This window comes from Brachycentrus maculatus, unplaced genomic scaffold (genome assembly GCF_059751285.1).
Source record: "Brachycentrus maculatus isolate JH-2025_06_01 unplaced genomic scaffold, ASM5975128v1 h1tg000196l, whole genome shotgun sequence".
Lineage (NCBI taxonomy): Eukaryota > Metazoa > Arthropoda > Insecta > Trichoptera > Brachycentridae > Brachycentrus > Brachycentrus maculatus.
Window position 1 is genome coordinate 2,228,954 of NW_028280947.1, and position 21,783 is coordinate 2,250,736.

General features: G+C 35.3%; 2 protein-coding genes across 2 annotated transcripts in view; one reads left to right on the forward strand and one right to left on the reverse strand.

Moving 5' to 3' along the window:
- The window catches only part of LOC148307632 (ATP-binding cassette sub-family C member 4-like), a 70,880-nt gene extending 65,088 nt beyond the window's left edge, over positions 1-5,792 (reverse strand). Inside the window, exon 1 of the mRNA XM_088263198.1 lies at positions 5,238-5,792. Within this exon, the coding sequence (XP_088119324.1) occupies positions 5,238-5,311 (74 nt within the window). The 5' untranslated portion in view covers positions 5,312-5,792. The remainder of the gene's footprint in view (positions 1-5,237) is intronic.
- A 2,934-nt stretch (positions 5,793-8,726) lies between these two features.
- On the forward strand, positions 8,727-21,549 carry LOC148307633 (uncharacterized). Its single transcript, XM_088263147.1, has 9 exons — positions 8,727-8,972; positions 10,951-11,018; positions 12,338-12,505; positions 13,988-14,788; positions 16,239-16,599; positions 17,028-17,517; positions 17,663-17,831; positions 18,615-19,630; positions 21,021-21,549. The coding sequence occupies exons 1-9, from the start codon at positions 8,858-8,860 to the stop codon at positions 21,421-21,423; spliced, it is 3,591 nt and encodes a 1,196-aa protein (XP_088119273.1). The 5' UTR covers positions 8,727-8,857; the 3' UTR covers positions 21,424-21,549.
- The last annotated feature ends 234 nt before the right edge of the window (positions 21,550-21,783 follow it).

The window sequence follows — 21,783 nt, forward strand, 5'->3', positions numbered from 1 at the left end:
TAAAAGAGGCATATTTTTAACTTAATATTTACCCGCTACAGGGCAGAAAGTGTTGTTTTTGCATTTTGAAGAAAATGTATTGTTTAATTATTTTTTAAAATAAACTAAATATTTTTCAAATGGAGAAAAAACGTTCAGGTTTTACCTAACAAGATCTGTTGCACAGTAAAAAGTTCAAAAAGTGGCTTGATATTTATTTTTAATACGTTGTATTATATTTTTAAACTTTAAAAACGTTCTCCTGAAAAATCAAGTTTTTTGAATTATGACGTTCTTGAAAGGAGTGAGCGATATTTAAAACATTTACCGTACAACGGGGCTACTTGAACTTTGATGTTTTACTTGAGCCCAGTACAAAAAAAAAATCTGTATTTTGTTTACAATAATGAACGTATCGTGACAATAAGTGTCACCTGTCAGGGAAACAATGAATCTTGTCGATACGTTCATTATTGTAGACCAAATACACATATATATTTTTTGTACTGGGCTCAAGTAACATCAAAGTTCAAGTAGCCCCGTTCTACGGTGTTTTGTTTTTTACAGTAAATAAACACCTACTAAAAAAATTGACATCTCAACATAGATAAAGAAGAATAAGACCGTCGTAAGCTGGTTTTAGTGATCACTTTACACACGTGTAACATTCACTAATTCTACCCATGATTGACAACCACACTACTCAAATTCTTCAATATATTTCAAAGTTCCAAGAATTTGAGTAGTGTGGTTGCAAACACGGGTAGAATTGGTGAATGTTACACGTGCGTCAAGTGATCACTTAAACGAGCCTACGACGGTCGCAAGCCCCACGATGCTAAAAAGTATTTTTCTAAATAATAAAAATAAAAATAAAATTCTTTTAAAAATATATATCTATTTTTTTTTTCATTTTCATTTTCAAACCCTTATCCGCACCCCAATGGTGCATAGGGTACTGCATCATATAAACGCAGTGTTATCTTGATCGTTAACACATGAAGGAAAGGTGATCAGCTCTCCGCTTCAGGTACCAGGGTATTATGGAATGAATATTAGAGTGAAAAAATCACTTACATTTATTTGACCCCCCTGGGAATCGAACCCGGGACGTCCAGAACGGTAGCTGAGCGTGCTGACCATTACACTACGGAGGCGGACATCTATTTTGACCAAAAATTAATTAAATGTACTCAATTATGTAAACGTAAGCACATATGAATCCAATTATTTAACTAATTCATTATGCACACGACCTCGAATGCACTTCCTAAGAGAGCTCCAATGAGAAAAATGGCTCAAGGGAATAAAAAGATTGTATCGTTTTTATTCATATCCATTGTAATAATTTTTAATTTCTCAGAACGGTCATAGTGTGGATACACACGTTACATGGCTCTTGTCGATTTCGTGGAAAAACGCCGAGCATAATCAAACCGCAATCAGAATCAGCGACCAAGCTAAGCACCAAGGTGATCGTCAAGTGTGTGCACTGTTTGCTCGAGAGATAGCGCCCGACCAAAATGACTGGCTAAGAACACTTGAATTAGGTAACTGTGCAAAGATAAACATAAGTCGATTTGAGAAGGGCGGGCCACATAAGATTCGGAATTGGCTGTAAGAGAAATTTCATTTTTCTCAATGCTGCTGTCACTAGAACTTCACTAGAGACATCTATTAAAAGCTTCTTTACATCTCACCAATAGATGTCTCTAGTGAAGTTCTAGTGATTCAAGAACAAGGTTTCTAAATTGGTTCATATATATAGAACTTCCAAGAATTTGAGTAGTGTGGTTGTCAATAATGGGTAAAATTGGTGAATGTTACACGTGTGTAAAGTGATCACTTAAACCAGCCTATGACGGTCGTCAGCCCCGTAAATGCCCAGACTTCCATATTCTTCTTCATCTTTGATGAGATGTCAAAAAATAATATGTCCAAACATTAGTTTTTTGATCTCAAAGGAATACGTTTAGCATCCTTCTCTCCAGTGCTCTTTGTGTTAAGGTGGAGACTGACTTCCACATTTGGTGGTAACGTAACACGTTACGATGCGAGCATTCAGGCAGTCAGTACAGCGAGCCGAGCGCACCATCCATAGTTTCGGATGCTCGCTGATGCTCGCCGCGAGCGATGTTACGACGAAATGCACCGGTCAGTCTCCACCTTTACCCTCATCTCAGTAATTCGGCCGAAATCGTTTAAAAATCCGAGAACATTCAGTTGGAGATGTGGAGGCAACAAATTGCCATTATTGTAATACAAGCCCAAAGACCGATGGAGCGTGCAAGAAGGCTTCCCATAACGGTTCACGACATTTTCTAAACAATGGGTTTTACCAATCGCCGACAGAATCGTTATAACCATAATAAAATCTAAAAATAAAACCCCAACACGCCTGTTGGAGCGGCGCGTGTTTTGACTTTGGATCTAGCGGTGGTATTAGAGTTGAATGACTTTGAAATTTCGAGCTAAAAGTGAATGGTGCATCCGACAAAATGAACTCCGGCTGTTGTCGAAGCGACGACACGAAACGAAGTACAGTTAACCCCCCTATAACGTTGAGATAGGTACCTCGTTATCGGAGGGAACATTACAGAGGGTTAATGAGTCCGCCTACACGCTTGGCTACCGTACTGGAGGTCCCGGGTTCGATATCAAGGGAGGGGGTAAAATAAATATAAGTGTTTTTTTTTCACTCTGATTCTTCTTCTCCTCCGTCTTATTCCTCATTGCTGAGGGTTGTGACCCTTGTGGAAGCAATGACTATCCTCCAGTTATCCCTTAACTGCGTTGCACGTAGCGCTCCAACCACCGAGGTGCCTGCTGCTGCCTTAATTTGACCAGTCCATCGTGTGGGGATCTTCTCTCCCTCTCACTTTGATATCTATTCAATATTACCCTGGACTGGTACCTCAAGCGGAGGGCTGATCACTTTTCCTTCATGTGCTAACGATCAAGATAACACTGTGTTTATATGACGCAGTGCCCTATGCACCATCCGATGCGGACAAGGTGTGGGTGTTGAATGAATTTTATTAAAGTATGTATTTTTACATTTTAATCTGCGGAATTGACTAAAATGTGTCATTATTAATTGAAATAAAATTTGAAAACATAACGTTCCCTCTGATAACGAGGTACGTATCTCAACGTTATAGGGAGGTTTGCCTTATTATAGCAATGAATATGTATGATATTTTTGCGGTATAATTAAAAATAATTTATGCCTTGGTCTTGGATTAATTTCATCGCATCGCTCACTCCTTTCAAGAACGTCATAAATCAAAAATCGTCAATTTTCAGTTGTGCATGTTTTCGCAATGCCCAGAAAATGTACTATATCCCAGCAAAAGAGGCATATTTTTAACTTTAAATTTAACCTCTACAGGGTAGAAAGTATTGTTTTTACATTTTGAGAAAAAGGTTTTGTTTAATTATTTTTTTTAAATATACTAAATATTTTTCAAATGCAGAAAAAATCTTCAGGTTTTACCTAAAAAGATCTGTTGCACAGTGAAAGTTCAATAAGTGTTCAATAAAATTTCAATATTTATTTTTTATACATTGTATTATATTTTTAAACTTTAAACGTTCTCCTGAAAAATCAAGTTTTTTGATTTATGACGTTCTTGAAAGGAGTGAGCGACATGTACATGCAGATATATTCTTCGAATGAACTATACCGATGTATGTATGGATAAATCTCGATTAAATATTTGTGGTCATGATTGCGCATGCAGTGCAAATTACTGTATGTTTATAAATATTCACATAAGATCATGTATAATTTTCCGATAGATATTAATAGGTTAATTCAAATAATATTGTTGTTAATATTGTAGGTAAGTCTTACAAAATGTTACGATGCAAAAAATGTCGTACGCTTAATTTAGTCAACTTTCAAAACAATTATCGTATTCATTTTGAAATTGCTTGTTTTGAAAAAATATATATATAAATATATTTAAAGTTGTAAATGATATACAGGGACTTGAAAATACATATCGCTCACTCCTTTCAAGAACGTCATAAATCAAAAATCGTCAATTTTTAGTTGTGCATGTTTTCGGAATGCCTAGAAAATGTACTATATCCCAGTAAAAGAATCTTATTTTTAACTTTATATTTACCCGCTACAGGGCAGAAAGTGTTGTTTTTGTATTTTGAAGAAAAGGTATTGTTTAATTATTATTTTTAAATAAACTAAATATTTTTCAAATGAAGAAAAATCCCTCAGGCTATGCTTAAAAACATATGTTTCACAGTAAGAAGTTCAATAAGTGGCTTGTTATTTATTTTCAATATATTGTGTTATATTTTTAAACTTTAAAAACGTTCTCCTGAAAAATCGGGTTTTTTGATTTATGACGTTCTTGAAAGGAGTGAGCGATATCACTCACTCCTTTCAAGCAACGTCATGTATAAAAAAAATCGTTAATTTTCAGTTGAGCATGTTTTCGGAATGCCCAGAAAATATATCCCAGAAAAAGCGGCATATTTTTAACTCAATATTTACCCGCTACAGGGCAAAAAGTGTTGTTTTTGCATTTTGAAGAAAAGGTATTGTTTAATTTTTTTTTAATATACTAAATATTTTTCAAATGCAGAAAAAAGATTCAGGTATTACCTAAAAAGATCTGTTGCACAGTAAAAAGTTCATTACGTGGCTTGATATTTATTTTTAATACATTTAATTATATTTTTAAACTTTAAAAACGATCTCCTGAAAAATCAAGTTTTTTTTTATTTATGACGTTCTTGAAAGGAGTGAGCGATATATTCATAAATTCTTCACGAATATATTTGTTTTTTTTTTTCATATTTCATAAAATTACCGGGTATTATCGCTAACCGGAAAACCGTAGTGAAATTCGAAATCCTAAACAAATTGTACTGTCTTTGAATCAAATAGTTTCAACAATTCAGTCTCATTTTGCACCTAGAACAAAACAATTGAAAGTCGCAAATGGTAAAAAAAACATATCATTTTTAAAAATCGATATTGTAACCAAATTAAAAACACGCAATTTCGACTGATATTATTTGAGTATTTTTTCGATTGGTGTAGATTTTTTTCTCTCCAAAATACGTGTTATTTTTGTATAGGAATAGTGCATGTATCAAGTTACTAAATACGTCTCTATCTAGTACACCGCACCAGTGATTACGGAGATAAAAATTGCCCAATAAAACATTTCAATTTTGTTTGACCCACAACAAACCAGCCATAAAAAATCAAGAGAAAAAATAATTACCATAGCAAAAGCTTTGAAAGCGGATTTGCATTCACATAGGGACTGACATTAACAGTTCGTTTCGACGAATCCATCTTTTCTTTCCGAAAAAAACAATATTCAAATCACGATTATAAAAAGAAAACACTCGAAAAATATGTCCATTCACTAGTAAACCAACATTGTACTGTAACAAGTAACTTAGACACTAGTAATTATTATATAATTCACTAGAAATAAGTGTTTACATTAGTTATATCACAATAAAACGACAAAATCAACGCGGTTTAGCTATTTCACAACGGTAGATTGTTTTTTTTTCGAACCACCGTTGTATGTGGCATGGAGTTGAGGTTAAGTTCAAATAAAATAAAAACACAGAATACTGTTTCAACACCGATAATATTTCACAATATTTAGTAGGTTATTTTACATAACGTAAGTTGATCGTTAGTCGGAGGGCGCGATTTTTCCGTTTAGTATTTACGTACGGATTTGTCAGATACGACAGATGTTAAATAATCGGATAAATCGGACACGAGCACAACCGCCGAAGACGGACGCCGGCCGCGAACTGAGCAAAATCTGTAACTAATTTGATCATTTTACTGTGTTGATAATAAAGATCCCTTTTCTATCAACGCAGTTTGATAATAATTATCTGTGATGCGTGTCACGCGACATTCTCACATCGTCGTATGAGATTAAAAGCGTTCTATCAGTCACAAAGGCTATCTTTATAAACACAAAACGATAAGGTACACTTCGACAAAGTTGTCTGGATGATTATTGGGGGCGCCATTTGAACTTCATTTTCGACCGTTCTAGAAATAAATCTATCGCAATATTTAATGAATTTCTGGACGAAACATATTAGATTTTTTGATGTTTTATAATTTTTTGCCAAAACGAACTTTACATATACTAATAACTACCAATGACTATACCAATGAGCTATGCAGTCATGCTAATATAATAGAACTTTCCAATAGTAAATTCTGGATGAGGCTTTATTTTTACTAACTAACTAACTAACTAACCATCACGCCGCTTCTCCGCAGGGGTAGGCAGAGAGAATAGAGCGCCACACCACTCTGTCCTTGCAAACATTCTTCGCCTCTTCCACGTTCATGCATCTCCTCATACATACCCGCCGATTGTTACGACTCCTAACCTGACCACTTTCAAGTATTTGGCATACCTGATCGTGCCATGTTTTTCTCGGTCTTCCTCTGCTTCTTTTCCCGCTAACATTCGCCTCATAAATTTGTTTTACCGTTCTTTCCTCACTCATTCGTTCTACATGTCCAAACCATCTCAACACACCTTTCTTAATTTTATCGGAAATGCTTATCTCAGCTTTGCATTCCTTCCTTATTTCACTATTCGCACATCTATCATACATCGTTTTGTTACACATTCTTCTGAGAGATTGCATTTCGACTGCATTCAGTCTACTTTCACCCTTCTTTTGCCAACTCCATGTTTCACTTCCATACATTAGAGTTGGAACCAGGACTCCGTTGTGCACTGCCAGTTTAGCTTCCGCTGATAGGTTTTTATTTGCTATAACTGATTTCAGTGCACCATTCACTTTGTTCCCAGCATTCTCCCAGCATTCTCAGTTCCCAGCATCCCAGCAAAAAAAAAATTATTACAATAATAAGAGTTGCAAATATTGTCCATTTCTTGGTCTGTCGTAAAAGAAAAACTCAATTTCACTTGTTCTACAAATACTTTCTCGATACGCATGTACCCATGTATATTAGAAAGCCAGGGCAGTGGTTGTGAAGCTTTTTATTCTGTAATATTTAATGGTTTTATTATAAATATTATTATAATAATTTTTTATCTTGGCTTATCTCGAGGTGCATAGATAACACGTACGGCATCGTATAAGGCAAAAGCTTTTACGGTATAATTTTACAGATCTTTAAACTCAACGACTTTTAAATGACCGTTGACCGTTAAAAAAAATATGATTTAAAGTTCTCTTCACAATGAATTTAACTGTCAAAAATTAAAAATAATTTATTTTACAATAATAAACGATGTATGATAGATGTTCAAATGCAGTTACAAGGAAATAATGCATGATTGAGATTAGTATTATCGATAAAATTAAGAAAAGTGTATTGAGATAGTTTGGGCATGTGGAACGAATGAGTGAAAAAGAGACAGTAAAATAAATTTATGAGGTGAATGTAGTTAAAAAATAGGAGCAGAGGAAGACCGAGGAAAACTTGACAAGTACCTATTCACCTAAATACCTATTCAAGGTCCTATTTTATATATGTACTTGAAAGTGGTCAGGTTAGCAATCGGAATAATCGGCGGGTATCTACGAGAAGATGCAGGAATGTGTAAGAGGCGAAAATTGTCCTCAAAGACGTTGGTGTGGCGTTCTATTATCTTTGCCTACCCCTGTGGAAAGCGGTATACTGGTCAATTAATAAGTTTTTAAATATGTTAAAAATTAAAATGCACAACCTTAATGAATTTGATTTGCTACTAAATTTACAATTTGCAAGGAAATATTTCCTCAATTTGCATAAAATTACCGAAATAAATTCCTCTGCCGGCCCCTGGGGAGTGGCGTTATGGTCAGTTTGTTAGTTTTTATTAGATAAATTTTTATTTATTAAAAATGATAAATATTTGTGTTTTAATTATTTACAAAAATACATCAATTTCATACTATTTCTGTGAGCCTAAGCGGCTTATTAATAAAATTAGGCAGGGCTTTTATTAAAACAAAAAAAGTACCGGAACTTACTTCATGTCAAGCTTTTTACTAAAAAATATATATATTCAAATACCATTTAAATATTCATAACAATACCATATTTTTTCATTTAGACGAATTATATAAATACAGATTTTATTTACGTAAGCGTAAACGTTGTTTCATGTAATTAATTTTGAATTTTCTTATATTTTTATTTACCGTGAAAAGAGGTGCCGAAACGCCGTTCCACCGCATTACATGCAAAAAAGCCCCGAAAATATGTATCAAATTGTGGTACAGTGAGTTCGCACCCAGAAACTCTTCTTCTTCTTCTTTTTAATGGCTTTTCACCCATCTTGGGTGTTATAGCCCCACTCTGACTCAAGAGTCCGCGACACTAAGGGCGTTTGTCCACTACACAGGATTTCACCGTCCGGCAGTCCGATTTTGAAAAATGAAAACGACTACGACAGTTTAGCGTGATCGAATTTACAAGATCAAGAGCTCCGATCCGAAGAAAGATGGACAAAGCACAAGCCAATCCAAGCCAATCGTCGTTTTAAAACGCTAACTAACGTGCCGGACGGTAAAATTCCGTGTAATTCGATCACGCTAAACTGTCGTAGTCGCTTTCATTTTTCAAAACCGGACTCCAGGACGGTGAAATCCAAACCTAACCATGAGACCACAACCCGATACTTTGTTCTCACGGTTCACTGATTGGCGACATGTGACATTACCACCTGTCAATTTCGTTGCTAATCACAACAAATGGTTGCTAAGGAACAATGCGTCGGAAGAATAACAAGCTGTGACAGTAATCGCAATTCCGAGTCTTATTTTACCATGAATGTGTACCTATTGTCACGTTAGCTCGAATTAATTTAACTAAATAATGTCGACGTGAAGAAATATGGCTAGCAGATCCTCGTACAGATGGAACCACGACTTCTCAAAACTTGCTAGAGATTCAGGATTTTTTTTCAACTCACCCAAACCAAATGTAGTAATCAACTGGAATGACATAAGTTGGTATTATTTTCATCTTGTGCTTCTCATTTATCATTTATATCCATGTCCAATATGGTGCATAAATGCAGTTGATTGTCTATGACATTAGTCCTCCACAAATCGCTCACTCCTTTCAAGAACGTCATAAATCAAAATTCGTCAATTTTCAGTTGTGCATGTTGTCCGAATGCCCAGAAAATGTACTATATCCCAGCAAAAGCGGCATATTTTTAACTTAATATTTACCCGCTACAGGGCAGAAAGTGTTGTTTTTGCATTTTGAATAAAAGGTATTGTTTAATTATTTTTTTATAAATACTAAATATTTTCAAATGAAGAAAAAACCTTCAGGTTTTACCTAAAAAGATCTGTTGCACAGTAAAAAGTTCAATAAGTGGCTTGATATTTATTTTTAATACATTGTATTATATTTTTAAACTTTAAAAACGTTCTCCTGTAAAATCAAGTTTTTTGATTTATGACGTTCTTGAAAGGAGTGAGCGAAATGTTATAATATTGTCATGTTAAATGGTTCCAACTCTAAAGGTAGAGACTGACCGGAGCATTTCGTTGTAACATAACGTCGTAACATCGCTCGCGGCGAGCATCACCGAGCATCCGAAACTATGGATGGAGCGCTCGGCTCGCTGTACTGACTGCCTGAATGCTCGCATCGTAACGTGTACCGTTACGACGAAATCCTCCGGTCAGTCTCCATCTTAATGTATGGGAGTGAAACATGGAGTTATTAAAAGAAGGATGGAAGTGGACTAAATGCAGTCAAAATGCGATCTCTCATTGTGGCAAACGATGAATGATAGATATTCGAATGGTGATATAAGGAAAGAATGTAAGGCTGATATGAACATTATCCATAAAATTAAGATAGATGTATTGAGATGTTTGGACACGTCGATCACTCCTTTCAACAACGTCATAAGTATAACAAAAAACTTGATTTTTCAGATCTTTTAAAAATATAATCAAATGTATTAAAAATAAATATCAAGCCACGTAATGAACTTTTTACTGTGCAACAGATCTTTTAAGGTAAAACCTGAAGATTTTTTTCTCCATTTGAAATGTATTTAGCATAAAAAAAATAATTAAACAATACCTTTTCTTCAAAATAGAAAAACAACACTTTCTGCCCTGTAGCAGGTAAATATCAAGTTAAAAATATGCCACTTTTGCTGGGATATAGTACATTTTCTTAGCATTCCGAAAACATGCACAACTGAAACTTGATGATTTTTGATATATGACGTTGAAAGGAACTGAGCGATGTGTAATAAAAGAGTGAAAAAGAACATTAAAAAAAATTATGAGGTGAATGTAGTTGGAAATGGGAGCAGAGAAAAACCGTGGAAAATATAGCATAATCAAGTATTTTAAGTACTTGCGCGTGGTCAGGTCAGGAGTTAGAAGTATGAGGAGATCCATGTATAAGGAATAGACGAAGAATGTTTGCAAAGACTTAATGGTGTGGCATTATATTTTTTCTAGTTAGTTGGTTTGTTTTTAAAGATGTTAAAATTTAAACAACCTTGATGACTCACCGAGATTTTTACGTCTACCGGTTTCGAGACGTACCCGTCTCTTCGTCAGGACAATCACTAACACAGCATGCAAACAATACTAACATTTTGTGTAGTTTTGAGTGTGTAAATGGTGCTATGGTGGTGAAGGGTAGTATTGTTTGCATGCTGTGTTAGTGATTGTCCTGACGAAGAGACGGGTACGTCTCGAAACCGGTAGACGTAAAAATCTCGGTGAGTGGTTATATACTAATTTTATTAAAATTTTTGTAATAAAATAAATAAGTAAAAATGACTAACCACAAAGTAAATGCTTTAAATATTAATAATATTGAGAATAACCTTGATGAATTTGATTTGCAACAAAATTTACAATTTGCCAGGAAACATTTCCTCAATTTGCAGAATATTACCAAAATTCATGATCACCGTGTGGTTAATTCTTGTATTGTTCTAGAAGTCATTGATATTGACCGAGTTATACAGGAAAGAGATTTCACAACGGTTGATGAACATTTATATCAGGTATTTAAAATAATATTATTTTAATTTAAACAGAATACTTGGTTGTTATCTATGAGCTTAGTACCTGAACTTTTATTATTTAACTGCTACATGTATTTTCCAAATGCAAACATTTATTAACATTGAGTTTTTTTTTCTTTATTTTAAATTCTTTTGCATTACATAAATTCAAAAACAAAAAATATTAAAAAAAAATAAAAATGAATACAAAAAAAGATCCCACAAAGGCATGGCCTGTGTGTGGGTATACAAAATAAATAGTCATAGAACAGGGTATAAGGGTATAGGTTTCTAAGTATAATTAATAATAATAATAATAAAACCCTTATCCGCACCCCGAAGGTGCATAGGGCACTGTGTCTTATAAACGCAGTGTTATCATGATTTTTTTACTTATGAAGGAAAGGTGATCAGCCCTCCGCTTCAGGTACCAGTCCATGGTAATATTGAATAAATATTACAGTGAAAAAATCATTTATATTTATTTTTACCCCCCTTGGGAATCGAACCTGGGACCTCCAGAACGGTAGCCGAGCGTGCCGACCATTACACTACGGAGGCGGACATAATTAGTTAATACAAAATACAAAAAACTTAATATAAAATACAAAAAAAAAATACTTGACTCTCAGTAAGCAATTTTTTTTTTTTTTAAATTAAAACTTAAAAAAGATGACAAAGTAAAAAAGTAAAAAGCTAGCGATCATGTGCTAAATGAAAAAGGAGTTTAAAATTTGTTACTTTCTATTTTTTTTGGTTAATGGACTTTCTTGAGTCGAGCAGCTTAGGCTCACAGAAATAGTATGAATTTGAAGTATTTTTATAAATATAAAAAACACATTTTTTTTAATCAATTAATTTTTTTTTTAAAAGGTTAATTATAAACAGCACATTTTATTGTGCCTATTATGAGAAAGTAAAGTATATTTTAAATTCAGAATAACAGTAACTTTCATTTGACTACAGTGGAAAGCTAAAAGTTTAAAACCAGGCGTTTCCCGGTATATAAAATAATCCGGGTTCAAATCTTGCATACAAATAAAAGGGTCTCTGCTAAATAAAAGTTTTCCAAATCCAATCATAGATGGCTGATTTGAACCGAATCATGGAACGTCATGAGATTGATCATATATGATGATGTTTTTATGAGATGTTTAATTGAAAATTATATCGCAAATGTTCCCTATTGGCTCTAAAGTCAAAATAAGTCAGGTTAGGAACTGTCAAAAAAGGTTTTGCAACCTGGCAGCCATTTTTTTCTTCATAATTATTGCCATATTCAAAATTTTTTATCCATTTTATTATCCTTTTTGCTTCAGGTACTAGATTGTCAGCTTGAGAAGGAATTTGACGTACGGATCCTTGATGCAGGATTCGTAAAGTTGTTTCGTCTGGCACAACTATCCGTGGAGTACTTGCTTCACTGCCGCAGGCACTTGGATGTCGTGGTGCCTCAGCTCAGAACTCAAATTGGACAAATGGAAGATGTCAGTTGTTTTCCTCTTTTGAAAAAATAACATTTTCACTCTTCATTTATTTAAAATTTTGATATTCGCATCCCTGGACAGTATGGACGAACCTTACTGTCCTTACAAAATAGGTCCCAAAAGAATATACCGTAGAACGGAGCTACTTGAACTTTGATGTGTTACTTGAGCCCAGTACAAAAAAAACATTTAGATCGTGGTATCGATCGAAGTATCGTGACAATAAGTGTCACCTGTCAGGGTAACAATGAATCTTGTCGATACGTTCATTATTGTACACCAAATACAGATTTAATTTTTTTTGTACTGGGCTCAAGTAACACATCAAAGTTTAAGTAGCCCCATTCTACGGTAATCTACTACCATAAGAAGCTACTTTTTATCTATGAGTGCACATTTGTCTGTTTATTAGACTCTTGTAAAGAATAAATGTACATTGTAATAAATTTACCAATATATTCCAATCTACCTGCATAAAAAAAATATTTTGTATATTAAAAGTATGTATTGTCAACTTTGTAGTATGGTAATATAACACTCTCCTTATCATTCTACCTACGTAGTGTAATGGTCAGCACGCTCGGCTACCGTTCCGGAAGTCCCGGGTTCGATTCCCAGGGGGGGTCAAATAAATATAAGTGATTTTTTCACTCTTATATTTATTCAATATTACCCTGGACTTGTACCTGGAGCGGAGGGTTGATCACCTTTCCCTTATGTGTAAACGATCAAGATAACACTGCATTTATATGACGCAGTGCCCTATGCACCATTGGGGTGCGGATAAGGGTTTTACTACTACTACTACTATCATTTATCGCTCACTTTGTGTAATACCACTTAAAAACACTACATCATGATTACCGGTTTCGGAATAACCATTCCATCATCACGTCAAATACAGACCAAAACCGGTAGTCATAAAGTAGTGTTTTTAAGTGGTATTACACAAAGTGAATGATGAATGATAAGGAGAGTGTTATCCAAAAAGGGACTAGTATCAAAGTGTGTACTTTATACAGCTGTTTGAAATCAGTGGGCAGATATTGCTTGTACACAAAGGTGCAAAAGAAAATAACCATAAATTATAAATACTTTTTCAAATGTATTGCCAATGAGTGTCATAGTTGCTTAGTTTCTATATGTTAACCGCCATAGTCCGCCTCCATAGTGTAGTGGTTAGGGCGCTAGGCTATCATGCTGGAGGTCCCGGGCTCGATTCCCAAGAGGGTCAAAATAAATATTAGTGATTTTTCTGTCTAATATTAATTTAATATGACCCTGGACTGGTACCTGGCGGAAGGCTGATCACCTTTCCTTCATGTATTTAACGATCAAGATAACACTGCTTCTATACGATGTAGTGCCCTATGCACCATTGGGGTGCGGATAAGGGTTAGAAGAAGAAGATATGTTAACTGAAAATTTATTCGTTTAGTTTTAGAATTCCTTCCAATCAAATTGCACCGATTTAAATTACAGGACAATGACAACCTCAAAAGACAAATTCATGCGAAAGAAGAGGACATCAGGAGGCTGAGAAACAAAATAAGAAGGCAGCAAAAGACCATGGATTATGTCAAAAACAGCGACATTGCAAACCTGCTCAAGCGAATGGCGATGAACGAAGGTCAAGTTGGAACCACATCGATGAGCGAACAAGGGCTCAAGTCATTCCACAAATGTATCCACTGCGACAAGGTGTTTCTGAACCAATTTTATCTGCACTCACACATGGCGAGAAGGCATCCAAGCATACCGTCCTTCGGGGGGGATGGCATCGATAAAATCCTCGAATATGGCAGTGCCAATAATTCGCCTATGCACCAAGCCAAATACAAAGAGGAAACAGAAAAACTTCTTTTGGAAATCAAAGATTTAAAGGATAGAGTCAATGTTACGGAGAAAAGATTGCAAATGAAGGAAGTCGAGACTGGCAGTAAAAATAAGGGTGATGACAATGCAAATTCGAAAACTTCTAGTTCCAAAGATGGTGCGGCGAATGCTGTCGAAGAGAAATCACAAAAAGACATAATGGAGAAGGAAACAGTTTCTCTCGCCGCGTTCGAGGAATGGAAAATATCTGAGCAAAACAAATTAGCGGAGCAGCTTGAAGCCTTGAAGAAACAATTGGCAGAGAGTGTCAACGTAATCAAAGAAAAGGATAATGCCGTCGAAGTGATGGAAAGTGCCAAGAAAAATGAAGAAATAGCGGCACTAAACAAAGCTTTAAAACAGCATGAAGCCGAAGTTCTAGCGCTCAAAGAGCAACTTCGTGAAAAGGTTAGAAAGAAATATTTTTCAAAATGTCCCTGTATGTTGCCTTAATTAGAAGTCAGTTGGAATACGGCTCCATAGTCTGGTCTCCTCATTATGCTATACACGCTGAAAGCGTAGAGAGAGTACAACACAAGTTCCTTAGATACATTTATTTAAACTAAATATGTATACTCATTGTTGATTTGATTGTAATTGTATAATGAAGCGGCTAAAATTAATAAATCTTAGTGATAGAAAGGAAATTACTGATTTGGTCCTGTTATATAAAATTCTTAACAATTTTTTGGACAGCCCTGGTGTCCTAAATCAAATGAAGCTTAGCGTGCCTCGAAGAGGTACTAGGCAAAAATCTATATTCCCAGTATTTGTACATAATGCAAACTATACCATGTTCTCTCCGATTCCGCGGCTTCACATGTTAGCCAATGCTTTTGAAAGTAAAGATTCATTTAATATATTGTTATCCACCTTGAAGTCTGTACTTTCTCAGCATTTCTTCTCCATGTTATTATGGATAAATTTAAACGTTGTGTTTCACTCTCTCTTGCTGCTCGCCGATAGTGTGTGAAGGAGACGTTTATTGACCAGTGATTACTATTTGTTTTTTATACTATTTTATTTTATGTTTGAGACTTTTTGTTTCTCTATTAGTGTATTCGTTAATGTATTTTTATATTAGATACTGTTTATATGTATTATGTTAAAGGCATTAGCCATTCAATAAATAAATAAATAAAAATACATATCATATCATTAGCTTGAAAGGTAATCTCATTAATTAATTCAGCAGTCACTTTGTGGTAGTATCATTACTCCTCAAACTCACCACACTACTCAAATTTCGGAAGTTGTATTTATCCTTAAATTGACACCTTCTTTCACATCCGAGTTCTCGGCACCATCTATGGTTGCACTTATTATCAGAGACCAAATAAAGTGATCACTTAATTGACAGGTCGTAATTCCTCTAAATATCCAAATTTTCATATTCTTCTTAATCTATGTTGAGATATCAATAAAAATAGTTCGAAATTGTGAACAAAGATTTGGACACACTCAAAATATTGTGATCTAATATTTATTAAATGCGAAATTAACTAGAACTTTGTTTGCGTATTTCATGGGGTTAATTTTACTTTTGTAAAATTTGATTTCATTGAGAAATATTGTGTAAATACAGTATTCAATTGTACTTTTCAGTTGTTAAAACACTCACAGTATTCAATTGTACTTTTCAGTTGTTAAAACACTCGCAGTATTCAATTGTACTTTTCAGTTGTTAAAACACTCACAGTATTCAATTGTTAAAACACTCACAGTATTTAATTGTACTTTTCAGTTGCTAAAACACTCACAGTATTCAATTGTATTTTTCAGTTGTTAAAACACTCACAGTATTCAATTGTATTTTTCAGTTGTTAAAACACTCACAGTATTCAATTGTACTTTTCAGGCGTCATCAGACTTCACCGAGCTGAAAAGTCATTTGGAAGGTCAAGAAAAAATCTGGCAACAAAAATTGCAGAAGTCCGAAGAAGACCATCGCCGCACCGTCGAAGAATTGAAGACGGCAACGCTGGCACGGCTCACCGAGTCCCAGGTCATCCAAGAACAGTACAAGAGCAGAATAGATGTCTTGGAAAACAGCGCCAAGGAGCAAAGGAAGATTTTGGAAGATCAAACCAGGAAGCTGAGTGTCGCCAGCTCACCGTTGAGAAATGTAGCCGTACCCATTAGAAGTGTATCATCAATGGACATACAGAGGAGACTGAGAAACGGAGAGAGTCATGAAACCTTGCCACCTTACGAAGAATGTAACAATCATAAATTCCGCTATTCTTATCGAGAAATCTTCAACTTCTCAAAAAATGTGTACCCTTTCAACACTGTGTTAACCTTTGCCCGTATATTTCCCACACACGGGTGTCGGGTTGTGGTCCCGTGGTTAGTGTCGCGGACTCTTAAGTCATAGTTTCTCGGTTCGAACCCACTCTATAACAATTTGATACTTATTTCTAATAATGAGCCGCTTAGGCTAACAGAAATAGTATGAAATTGAAGTACTTGTGTAAATAATAAAAACACAAATGTTTCTCATTTACTTAGAAAAACAATAAATAAAATAAAAAACTGGCAAAAACATGGGACTTTGTGTATTTGCCGGTATCTAGTACGGGCACCAAAAATGGGCCAAAAAAAAACTCAAACTGATTTTACAAATAATTTTATATTTTTGTTGTAGATTCATCAGAAGAAAGCATAGTCAAAGATAAATATTTTCCAAACGATGAAAAGAAGGCAAGGAAAAATAAGGATCCATTGACCATTCACAAATTTTCAACAGCACCGAAGGAAAGTGATTCCGATGACAAACTAAACATCGCAAACCTGAAATCCGGATCGGAAAGAAACAGATATAATGATATTGAAACGGCAGCAATGTCCAGTGACAGTAGTGTCATAAAAAAGCGTTTAAAATCTCACACAAGTGATAAGCTGAAGGCAGCCATGCAGAATAAACCGATGAATTTTGCGCATAAAAATAGCCCAGTCAAAAATATCAAAGGACAACAGAAAGAAGAGCGACCCTCAACTTCAAGAGGTGACGCTTATGGCAAGACTGTTGCTAATTTAATCAAAGAAAAGTCCATAAAGAAATTTGAAGAAGTAGATGAAAGCGACACTGAAAGTTCTGAAGACGCAACAAGCAGTAAATCTGAACATGCATCTCGGTAAGTGTGTAAGAAATGATCTGGTTCAAACCTGTTTTGTTGGTAGACGTTGGGTTCAGGCTCCATATCCTGTGCTATACACTATCCCGGGTGACCATGGTAGCATTTGAGCAATCAAATTCTATAATGGTATTATTTCCAACAGGCCTTCAAGCGGGAAAAAAGTAATGGATGCCGTCAAAGGTGATCTGGTGCTCATTGTTAACAAGAGACTCGAACAACTCGGAGTTTCATCGAATAACAAGGGACTGAGTTCGGAGGCATTTGAGAGAAATATGGCAGCCGTGGAACATCGCCGACATCTGGTGGCAAAGGTATTTAACTACTATTTTTAACCTTTTGAGTTTTAATGAAGATTTTATTTGGAAAAAGTCCACTACAGTCAATACGAGTACACACAGAGCCACCCTGGGAGAATACATTCAACTACCTCATAAAATAATATAGTAAAATCAGCCATTTCTTTGCTGGGGTGTCTGAACCTGGATTTATTAATATTAATATTTTTATGGATTTCAAATGTTTCAAAAGCTTGAAACTTTCAGTAAATATTGATTTATACATTGTGATTATTATCTATAAAGTTAACTCATTATTTCTTTAGCATAATTTATGTTCCCTGATTTTTATTTTAAATTTTATAGAATGTATACGAAGAACTTCCACAGTCACAGTTTAATTTTTATATTATTCTCAATATTATTAATGTTTAAAGCATTTACTTTGTGTTTAGTCATTTATACTTATTTATTTTTTAACAAAAATGTTAATAATATTAGTATACAACCACTCACTGTATTAATTTTTATATTCTACTGTTCTCCAAAATATTGATTTTTTTATCAATATTATGGAAAACAGTGAAGAATTTTCTTTAAATTGCTTTAGTGTAAATGGTTGGTCTAATAATAACAAGACCCCTTGAGGTAGTATTTTACGAAAATGTCGCTTTATAAATTATCCATTTTTTTAAAAAAATTTTTAAGGGGTTTTTTCATGTTATTATTTACAAAGTTTTATCTATAAACATGATTCTTTTTTACATTTCTCCTGATTTTTTTCACAGAAAAGAGATTAAAAGAATATTATTATTTCAGAAGCATAATCATTTCAACAAAATAAGAAAAGGAATATCGAATACTCTGGAAGAGAAAGTTAAAGAGATAAACAATAATAAATCGCCTTTATCGTCTGTCCAATTGAGCAAGTCCAATGTATCGCTCAACAAGATCGGATCGATTCTAACCAACGTAAAAAATAGAGCGTTTTCTATTATGAAATCTAAAGAAACCAGGAACACAGATAATGAAAAGAGGGAATCAGTCGGAATGACACGGAGGAGTCTGTCGCAAATATTTGAAGCGGCAAATAAAAAATCCCCATCCAAAATTATGAATAGGACTGTTCAGGAGTCAGTCCTGACGTATATGAAGGAATCCAGTCGGAATAATGATCAGAAGCTTACAAAGAGCAATGAAAAAGACAAAAGTACAGATTTGCAATTGTCTCTCTCAGAAACGTATAGTGAAACAGATTCTTCAGATGAACTCGAAAATGTAAACGACAGAAAACTAGTTGTCACTACCGCGATTACACATAAGCCTTCCAAATCCATAGAGAGTCTTCTCATTTCACCCATACGAAGACCCGGAAAACCGTCGAATGAAGAAGTCAGTATAGTGTCATCGACCCCGACTAGAAACATACCAAATGGTTCAAATAATGTAAAACTTGGTCCCGCAGAGAGTCGGGAAGCCTTGAGATCTGGTAGCTCGAGGATGTCAAAATCGGAAGACAACATACCGAGTATGTACGCCGGGGCGACCACCACATCGGACGATAGTGACTTTGAAGACCAAAGTAAAGATACCAGGAAAGCAGTGTCGGAGGAGAACATCAACAAAGCTTCGTTACAAAAAAGCGTACTTAAAAATACCCTGTCTTCGGGATCTCTTGCCAAGAAGAAGGTATTCTTCGATTTGGACGCCAATGAAATGAAATCGCTCAGTGTGAGTCCGACGGCGAGTTCAGCTATTGAAGTGAAGGCCAAAACTGACTGGGAAGCTAGAGCGAGCGCCAATACAGACTCGGACAGTGAGTGGGACATTTCCAAGTAAGCATTTGTCTTATTTTGAATAATTATTTTTTGTACAGATGTTTACAAAGTATTTCACGGGTATTTTAGCATTTCAGAAATAAAGAATAAATTTTTAGTAAAGAAATTATTTACAACATTTTGAGTGTGTCCAAATGCTGTAACGAAATAAACATCTCACCAATAAATGTCTCTAGTGAAGTTCTAGTGATTCAAGAACAATGTTTTAAAAAAAATTGGTTCATATACATATATAGAACTTCCAAGAATTTGAGTAGTGTGGTTGTCAATGGTAGAATTGGTGAATGTTTATGAATGGTGAATGCCCAGACTTCCATATGCTTCTTCATCTTTGATGAGATGTCAAAAAATAATATAAATTATTAGTTAAACCATATCCGATCCCTAAGTGGAGCATACGGAGTCCACAAACTGTCTCCAGACTTTTCTGTCGGCTGCCAGCTCCCTTGCATCCTTCCAGGTTAGTTCCGCGTTCCGAAGTTCAGACGAGAGCTGCTGACAAATTGTCAGCAGTGGTCGTCCTGGGCGGCGCGAACCTGATGCCTTGTAAAAGAGGCAAGCTTGATGGCGCCTCTCGGGAGGCATGCGGAGTACGCGGGCTTGCCAACTGGATTCGGTCTGTGACGATAGTTGTGACCAAGATTTGCTGCGTCCTACGCCTTATCTCTTCATTCCTCACAAAGTCAAATCACCGTACGCCTAAAATTCTTCGCGGACACCTAATTCGCAAAGCTAAGCTGGGCTGAGCAAAATGGAAATTTTATGTACTTAGAAAGTATAGAAATTATAGGCACAGGTCAAATCTTGGTATTACGAACTTCACGGGACCAAAAAAATATTTCCCCATAATGAAAATTCGTTACAGTGGATGTATAGGATACGACACATTTTAAATTTATTTTGTCGCTATATTATACCCACTCTTATTAGAAAATTAATATAAGTTATTACTGTTACACTACACCCGATCTTCCGGCCAGTGATCAATACAATATAAGTACCTACTTACTACAGGACACAACAGAAATGAAACTATGATTTTCAAACTGTCAGACTTTATTGGATAAAAGAAATTTATAAGCGATGAAAGAAAGGTGAATTAAAAAGCAAATTCAAATAGGTTTTAAATTTTTTATTAAAAAAATTGGAAATTTTCTTTTGGACTTCTCAATGTCTTAAAATGAATTGTAACATCATTTTAAAATTTTGATAAAAAAAGTTTGTTATTCTGAGATCGGCTTCGCTACATTGAATTTTTGTTCAGCACATTTTATATGGAAGTTTTCCGGGGACAAATTGCAGATTCGTTATACTGGAAATTTCGTTAATTCGGTATTCGCTACAAAGAGATTTGACCTGTATTTAAAGGGTTATTTTAACATTTCAGCGTCGAACCGGATCCTATCAATCACAGCGTCACAGTCCACCCAAGTCCAAGCGACGAGATCAAACTCAGCACCAAACAGAGCGCCAAAATTGCGGAAATCTCCAGAACAATCGGCCACCAGCTGGGGACAAGGACAGAGAAGCGCCCTGCGGGAGGTATCGACACAATGTTCCACACCACGATGCAAGGGAACCAAAGTTCCTCTCCCAAGAGAGTGGGCAGTGACTTGAGTGGTAACACCAGCAACCCTGGAGGAGCTGTCGGCATCGTAGCGTCCACATCTGGCAGTAAGATCCAACCAGTCCCCAAACCAAGATCTGCGCTGCAGAATAAACGAAGCGTCTTAGATAGTGATCTGGAGTTGTCTGACTGGAGTCTTGATGATTTAATTCAAGCCAAATAGATCTGGAAAATCAGTACTATATGTAAACATAGTCTTCTTCAAAACCCGATGGTGCGTAGGGTACTGTATCTTATAAATGCAGTGTCATCTTAATTGTTAATCCTTTCCACTCTGACCATTTTTTCTCATAACTGATCAGCTACTCTGATCAAAAAAATGCGACGTTTTTCTACCATTAAAATAAATATTTTGGTTCCCTAATTTTGGGACACTCTGTCTGGCAATTCGTATGACCATGTTAATTAAGATTAACTATATTTATCTCAAATATTTTTTGGTAGAATATACTTGGGTGATAGAGAAATCAGTGATTAAAGTTATACCTGCGCCGGGCCAGACATTGTGGCCCACGGAGCTGCC